Genomic DNA, 8,200 nt, shown 5'->3' with positions numbered 1-8,200 from the left:
TTCCTGGTCAAGCGAGAAATTGGTTTACGCTAGAGAACAGCTGCTATGGCCGAATCACAGTTGATATGCATGGACGACGAACATGTTAATGAAAAAATACCGGAGTCCAAACCTGAGTTTTACTACAGCGAGGAGCAGCGAGCTGCGCTCGAGCAGCTCTTGAAAAACGGCGATGGCGCGTTTAAGATGCAACTTAAAGATGACAATGCCAAAGATTTCCTCTCTGCAAAAGAAATTACATGGTTTCGAGACACTTTCCAAGAATATGAGAAGGAAAGCGACTCAGAGAGTTGTGTGTCGCCGTCTCCTCATGACTCGAATACGGATTCTGGAGTCCACTCTACCTACTGGCCGGCCATGTCCGACACCGAGGTCCCCCCGTTAGACCTTGGCTGGCCGCCCACTGGATTTTATAAAGGGGTAACGCGAGTATCCGTTTATACACACCCCCCCAAAGAGAACAGTCCCCACATCAAAGAGGTGGTTCGGCGACTTATCCAAGAATCCTACAAGGTGGGTGACTAAGCGACCTAGATTTAGTGGTCTTGGTAGCATAAGTTAAAGGGATTTAATTTGTATCACCATTAGTTTAATTGTAAATCAGTTATTTACAAGTACAGCTTTGCTTTTCTGATGTCTTATTTAGAACGTTTTAACGTCCTTTCCTCAGTTTAAAAAGTTACACAGGCCTAATTAATGGTCTAAAAAAGAGAGAGGTGACATTCTATAACTTAACATTCTTGTTTGTCTTATACGACTTTTGCACCAGCAGTTATTAATGCTTTGTGACGACAGTTACCTTTAAAAGGGAGTTTCAGCGCTGCTGACTGGTATAAGGTCATTTATAACGCTTATCTGTGGGCTACATCAGATGGGTTTTGGATCAAACATTTGCTTTTTGTCGGTATTTTCCAACAAACACGCTCATTCTCCGTAAAGTACTAAAAAAAAAAACCTTAAACCGCATCGATGTACAGTACGCCATTGAACTCCGCGGATAAGTTGTATTTCCAGTTTTCACAGTCAACATGATTTTTGAGAAGGACCTGTTACTTGCCGGAACAGGGTTTTCTGAGTGGTGTATGTCACCTGATAGGTGACTGATCTCATTCGACGTCACAGGAGGCGGGCCAAACAGCATCTGATTCACTTTTAAGTGAGGATATCAACCCCTTCTCAGTAGGTCAGATGCGGATTCACGCACGCGTTAAAAATCCAAATGTAAACAAGAATACAACTAGAAGTAAAGAAAGAAAACATTGACCCACTGAAAAAGCAGAAATTTAGCCGACCTTTATATTAACCGTAGGGAGTTCATTAAAAAATTCTCTATGTTCCCCATGGGAAAACTACTGTTTTGCAGGACGTTTTCTCAGGAATTGGAACAGTTTCAGTTTATGGCTTTATGAACTAGTTAAATGTCAGTACAAGGAACACAAGCGTGACCATTTTTCACTTCTTTCTAACAGAAGGACCACTGCCCTCGTTTTCAAGTTGAGGCTTGATTGTCATAATAAAAGCCTTGAGGAAGTTTTCTGTCAGTCATATGCTGTTGTATGACACAGTCGGTTTCCCCAAGACTTAAAACAGCCGTCTGCGCAAGTTCATCTTCACTTTTACCCCCCATTGGCTGCACTTCTTTAACTTTTAAAAATCTGTAGCTCATATCAGTACCGCTTCAGTAAAATATGGAATGGAGGAACACTGTGTTTGATAGATGTCCATGTGCATATTTGTAATGGGTTTTTTTTAACATATAATTTATTGGTAAAAAGTAAAATGTATAAAATATATAAACAGCATAGTGGAATCTCAAATGCCAAGTTAAATCTGCTAGAGTCTGACAGAAATGGTGTGGTATTGTCTGAAGCACAATAAGTAAAAAAAGAAAAAAAGAGAAATGAACATGAAGACGAAGTTTGGAGTGAGAAGGGCTTGTTTTTACAAGCCCAGGTGTATTCACATACGTACAAGGTCAGCTTGTCATAGATCTTAATGTTAGAGCTGTTTGTTTCTCTCTCTCTGTCTGTCTGTCTCTCTCTCTGTATGTGTGTGTGTGTGTGTGTGTGTGTGTGCGCGCATATGCGTGCGCGTATGTATGTGTGACTCAAAGGTTTGCCAACATAATATTAAAAAGTACATCCGCATCATGATTTTTTTTTGTTTTGTTTTTTTTTGTTCTAACCTTGTTACTCATACCTCTTTCATTCCTCTGTGCCTCTCACACACACCTGAGAGCAGAGGTGGCACTGAACGCCCAGCCCTGGTACACAGACTGGCCGTTAACACAGAGAGCTAGGACATAGAACCAAAACAATAGTATGTCATCTCGTCAAGAGTCACCTGGCCGTTAACACAGAGAGCTAGGACATAGAACCAAAACAATAGTATGTCATCCTGTCAAGAGTCACCTGGCCGTTAACACAGAGAGCTAGGACATAGAACCAAAACAATAGTATGTCATCTCGTCAAGAGTCACCTGGCCGTTAACACAGAGAGCTAGGACATAGAACCAGAACAATAGAATGTCATCTCGTCAAGACTCACCTGAGTCAAGAGTTCTTTAAAATGTTTGTTCTGTTGGTGATGCGACAAACAACTTTTGAGACTGAATTGTCCTTCCATCCAAACTTAAATGCTGTTTATTAGTGGAATTCTGCTGTGTAAAAGTCAGATATATCAAGGTGATTTCACGGTCAGAGCAAACATTTACAGAACTAAAAGGTTTTAAAAAAGTAATTTTCTCAATTTGAAACCCCTCATGTAGTTTCTCTCTTGCTCGCTCGCTCTCTTTCTCTCTCTCTCTCTCTCTCTCTCTCCATCTCTCTTTCTCTCTCTCTCTCTCTCCCCCCCCCCTCCATCTTGAGTAAACATGCAAATATAGCAGGAGTAGAGTCACTTAACAGGAATTGGAGCTTGCAGCGGACTTTTTTCAGTTTTAAATGTTATGGACACCAGCAGAGGAAAAATTGGCTTTGGAAAGAACAGTATAAACCAGTCAGCAGACCCAAATGGGCATGATGATGATGTCATAATAAAACTAGTTGCCATAGTGAGGAAGAATGTTGGCACCAATTTATTACCTCTGCTCATAAATGTAAATGGCCAGCCTTTAAAGAAAAGAGACCTCATGAAGAACAGAGTTTTGAATAATAGCATTTTTGCCATTTCATTGGGAATACCCTTTTGACATTTCAATAGATTTATTTAATGCCAAAAAAGTATGTCTTCATGAGTCATCGGTGGAAAGACAATCTCTCTTTACTATCTGCATTTGCATAATATTACATACACACCAACTGGCAGTTAGTTCTAATCTGTTTGTTTTTTGCTCCTGTATGTTTATCATGCATTTGAATTTCATAAATGTGTGATGTTTCATAAACATTAGTTAAGCTTGTTTTCTTTGAGTCTGTGGTAGGTAAAAAAAAACACATTTGGGAGCAGATTTCTGTGTATTTTTTGTGGCTGTGATGTTGAATGGGCTGTAAATCTCATGATGACTGTGGAGAATGGGCCAGTCTACCTCCAGCACAGCACAGGGGAGCTCCCTGCTGCTCTCACACAGCACACACACTAACCAACCTGATCCTTTGTTTGTTTGTTTGTTTGTTTGTTTGTTTGGACAGGCAAACACAAGCATCATTTCCTCTTATGGGGGAAATGACCATATTTAGGACAGGGGAACATGTCTGTGTGTTCATGGAAATTTCTGCTTCTCTTGTGAAGCTTTTTTGTGTCATAAAATTGCTTATTTTGAAAGATGATCCCTATGAAATTCGTGAAGAGAGAGAGAGAGAGAGAGAAAGTATGTGTGTGTGTGTGTGTGTGTGTGTGTGTGTGTCAGTTTGAAGGAAGTTTGTTAATACAGAGAGAAGAAAACCACTAGGCTGAGTACTCTGACATTTAAAGAGAACTTGTTTCTCTAGTTAATTATGACATTTCCATTTCAGACCAAATCCGGCCATTGTTCAATTGATGCTGTTCTCGTTGGTATTTAGTGCTTGTCAATACCTGCCTGTTCCATGCCTCAAGCAGCATGCTTCACTCAAAGGAATGTTTATTACTAAGCCTTCTGGTCTTGCTTTTTTCTTTTTGAAAAGCATTTGCATCGCAGCAAACAGTAGACCAAAGGACTTTTCACACTACTGCTGCTGAACCAGACCTGAACTGTGTTCTTCTCTCTTTCCAAGTCCTGCTCTGAAAATTACATGTAGAGGGTTTGTGTTGTTTTAAACAGGCCGCTGGGGTGACTGCAGTGTGCTTGTTTCCTTATTCCCCGCATTTATTAACAATAGACACTGTTCTATTTACAGGTATGTAATGCAGTTGAAACTGCTTATAGTGATCACATCTGTCCAGGTGAAACTGATCGTTATAAGTGGATGATTCATTATACCCGATTTTTTTCTTTTTCTTTATTTCTCATGCAGATTACCATTTAATTGACATTTGTATATTTATTACGTGAATATAAAGTAATGAAACGGACAGTGCTGCTATTTACTGAATTTTATAGACTCTTTCAAAATACGGTACAGCTGTTTCAAACGCTTTTCAAATTACAGTGTTCTGCAAATTAAGTACACTATAATGCAGTACAGTACTGTATATAAAATATATCTTATTGTAGTTCAAATTATAATTAGGCTATAGCCTAAAACACAAAGGTATTGTGCAGTTTGAAAAATACTAAGTAGTGCAAATACATGCATAGCCACAGCTTGGCCAGGGTTTCAGTGCATTTTTCAGTTTCTAACTAAAAAATTAACTTAATTATTAACTTAAAATATTCTGAGGAACACCAAGTTTCACTGCTGCATCTTATTGGCTCATTTTTGGTAATTTGTCATAAGCTTCGATGAGTCTATGTTTGTCACTGAGAGAAAATGACTTTCTCTTTCCCATCATGATTTCTGTGCTCACAGCAGTATCCTCAGGTAGCTAGCTGCAAGCAGACGAGTTACCACGCTGCAAAGTAGGCCAATCAAAGTAAAGTTAAAAAAAAAAAAAGAATTACCATAGTTTTAATTTTTTCCATATGTCGTCATGTATAAAAAGACCCAAAATGAACACTGTAAGTGGACTACTTGATTACCACAAGTGAATTATATAGTACTCTACTTGTATGATTCTGTCCTAATCTTTTTGATCCATATACGCAGTTGATCACTATAACCATGATCACCATAAGCGGTTTCCGCTGTATTCTCTAAATGCTCCAAGAACACAATGAGATCATGTCCTGACTTCTTTCTCTCTGTTTCTGTGTGTGTGTGTGTGTGCCCATGTGTGTATGCGTGCGTGTGTGTGATCCTGTGTGCGTATGCGTGTGCATGCGTGTGTGTGTTTGGCAGGTTGTGGCAGTGGTTATGGATCTCCTGACAGACTTGCAGATCCTGCAGGATCTTCTGGATGCTACATCCAAGCGTGGGGTCGCTGTCTACATCTTGTTGGATGACACTGGTGTTCCTCACTTCCTAGACATGTGCAATCGCCTCCAGATCACTGCTCAGCATCTCCGGGTAAGGACCAGGCTCCTATGGGCCAGTGCCCTGAGAGAGGAGACCATCAGGGTGTGGGATAGCAATTTCTTTCTCTGTTTTTCTTTGTTAACTATCATGATCCCAAAGTTAACTGCTGCCCCATCAAGCACTGAGAAATCTCATCCTTTTGTACTGTCCCCTTGTCTTCTTGAACTATTGTGCTTACAGTCAGTCATCACACTGAAAGATTAGATTAACAATTTTGCCTTCAAACAGTTTGATAGCAGAGTAGAATATCATAGCACCAGAGTTGTATGGTGAGGGCGTTTCTAAGGCCATCATTTCCTCTCAACCTGACCAGATCTTATCAGTTCTCAGACTGGAGAGCATCAGAGTTTTACATGACTAAAACTCATGTCTAGAATTTCCTAGGGTTCAGATCTGGCTGTTCATACGTTTGAGAGGGTTTTCTGTTCGGCCCTTGTCCTGGTTTTACTCAGCCAGCCAAAGGCTCTCAGTAAGCTCTTTGTTATGGGTGGCTGGCTGATGTTTCGGCTTACACGCACATCCCTTGTGTATACCTGTAACAGATTCCTCTCTTTCAAGGACAGCTCCTTTCTGAAGGACATATTACTGTTCTTCTTTTGGACACACTGCCAATGAGTGTTATCTGTGTGGAGTGTCATTGTCTACCTAACTCTTACCCTCTATGATGGCTGCTTATGCTTCCTGAACTTTACTGGCACTGAGCCTCTCTGACTAGCAATGCTCTTATACGCCTTGTTTTTTTTTTGGAACTGGATATTCAGAGTTCTGAGAATCTTGACTGAACATAATTCGATCTAATTTATAAAGCCAGAGGAGAAGGCTGTGGAGCAGTCTAGATGCCTTTCTGTAACTCTGTTTCTCCCTCTCTCTTTGTAAATAGAAATGCCGCACCTATATGCATAAGGGTTTTGAGTCAGTTTTTCCTGCACCTTTACTCTGCCAAAGTAATCTTCAGTGTTTGCTTAAGTCAGGAGCCCATAATGAATGTGTCTGATTATAATCAACCTCTCTCTCTCTTTCTCTTTCTCTTATGTTTTACAGTCACTTATGGTCCATTGTTGAACAAAAAGAGTGATAATTGGTTTAATCTGTGGTTTGTTTCTCTGGAATTTGAACCCTCTTTATATTGTCTGTAGAATCTGCGTGTTCGGAGTCTGCGGGGCTCAGGATTAGCGCTCTCCTTTGGCAAACTCCCAGGATCCCTCTGCTCAAAGTACATGCTGGTGGACGGTGAAAAAGTCATGTTTGGTTCTTACAGGTTGGTATCAGAGCTCCATCAGGAATTCCTCATTCACTCAGACAGTGCCTGGTTCATTCATTCATTCATTCATTCATTCATTCATTCATTCCCAGCTTTACCTGGAGCTCCTCTCGAATGAACCGGAATACGATCACAGTCATGTCTGGTCAGGTGGTGGACTTCTATGACAACGACTTCAGGGAACTGTACGCTGTGTCTAATAAAGTTGACCTGTACAGGGAATTCAACATCAGTAAGCCTCCCATGGCTGTGCCCAAGCTGAAAACACCAGCCTCGAGTGCCAAGTCTCCAGAGGTGTCCCGTTTCCAGGTCTCTGTGGGTGACTCCAAAAAGACTGACTTTAAGGTACCTGCCCACAAGTACCACAACCCCAAGTATGCTCTTGTGGTGGGGAGTGGCATGCCTTACAGTGGGTCTTTGCAAGACCTCTCTGTGCTGAGGGAAAACATGAGACAGAACTCAGCGGAGATTGTGAAGAACCTCCTCCAGGCCAACGGGGGCAGTAATGTGCAGTCAAATGGTGTTTTGCCTCAGGCGGACGCTTCCACTGTGGATACAGAGGAAGACAAGGGAGAATCAAAGAAACCTGCCTTTGGACTTAAGAAACAACGCAGCTCCTTCCGTAACTTCCTGAAATCCAGGTCGCCCAATCAGATCCAAGAAGCAAAGACAGCAAATCATAGCCCAGATTCCAAGGCAACCAATCAGAACCAAGACGCAAAGAAAGTGAATAACAGCCCAGATTCTAACGGAACCAACCAGAATCAGAATACAAAGAAACCAACTCATGGCCCGGATTCTAACACAACCAGTCTGAGGCCTGATACAACAACAGTTAATCATAGCAAAGACACTAAAAATGAAGAAAAGGCAGTAATCAATAAGCACCTCTCCACTCAGAAAATCTCAGAGGACGACAACACGTCTGAGGTTGAGGACTCGTTTGATTTAACTGAGAAGCCGCTAGCAGTGAAATTCCATGCCAAAAAGTCCAAATTGGGCCAAAGGAGTTTGTCTCTTCAGGCTATCAACACCGATACGGAGAATGGTATGTCTCAGTATTGTAAAACAACTCCCTGTGTTTCTCTTTCGACACTGGTTTACTTAGAAACCCCAGTTTGAAGAATTTAGATTTCAGGTTTGCACTAGCATACATAACATCAGAGCTAACCCAGGCAGTAGTGATCATGAACTTGAGCTGAGATGAGAGAATCAGACTGTGCTGAACTCAGACACAGGGGTCATGCTGACATGACAAAACTTCTGTAGAAATGTACTGTAAAAATACTGCTATCTGTCCTGTTTTCAGTTAGTGACCCACTGCCCCCCCCCCTTTTTCCATCTCTTCCCTCCAGGTGCGAGAGGACGCAGGAAGACGTCGAAGAAGAATTGTGTTCAGTCATGA

General features: G+C 41.3%; 1 protein-coding gene across 1 annotated transcript; it reads left to right on the top strand.

The window, feature by feature from the left end:
* Nucleotides 1–45: 45 nt before the first annotated feature.
* Nucleotides 46–8,200, top strand: LOC115819399 (protein FAM83F-like). Its single transcript, XM_030782954.1, has 5 exons — nt 46–513; nt 5,358–5,525; nt 6,671–6,792; nt 6,888–7,843; nt 8,151–8,200. The coding sequence occupies exons 1-5, from the start codon at nt 46–48 to the stop codon at nt 8,198–8,200; spliced, it is 1,764 nt and encodes a 587-aa protein (XP_030638814.1).

The sequence above is a fragment of the Chanos chanos genome, chromosome 8 (assembly GCF_902362185.1).
Source record: "Chanos chanos chromosome 8, fChaCha1.1, whole genome shotgun sequence".
NCBI lineage: Eukaryota > Metazoa > Chordata > Actinopteri > Gonorynchiformes > Chanidae > Chanos > Chanos chanos.
The sequence above is the reverse complement of the archived record's forward strand: the minus strand, read 5'-3'. Positions and strand labels throughout refer to the sequence as shown.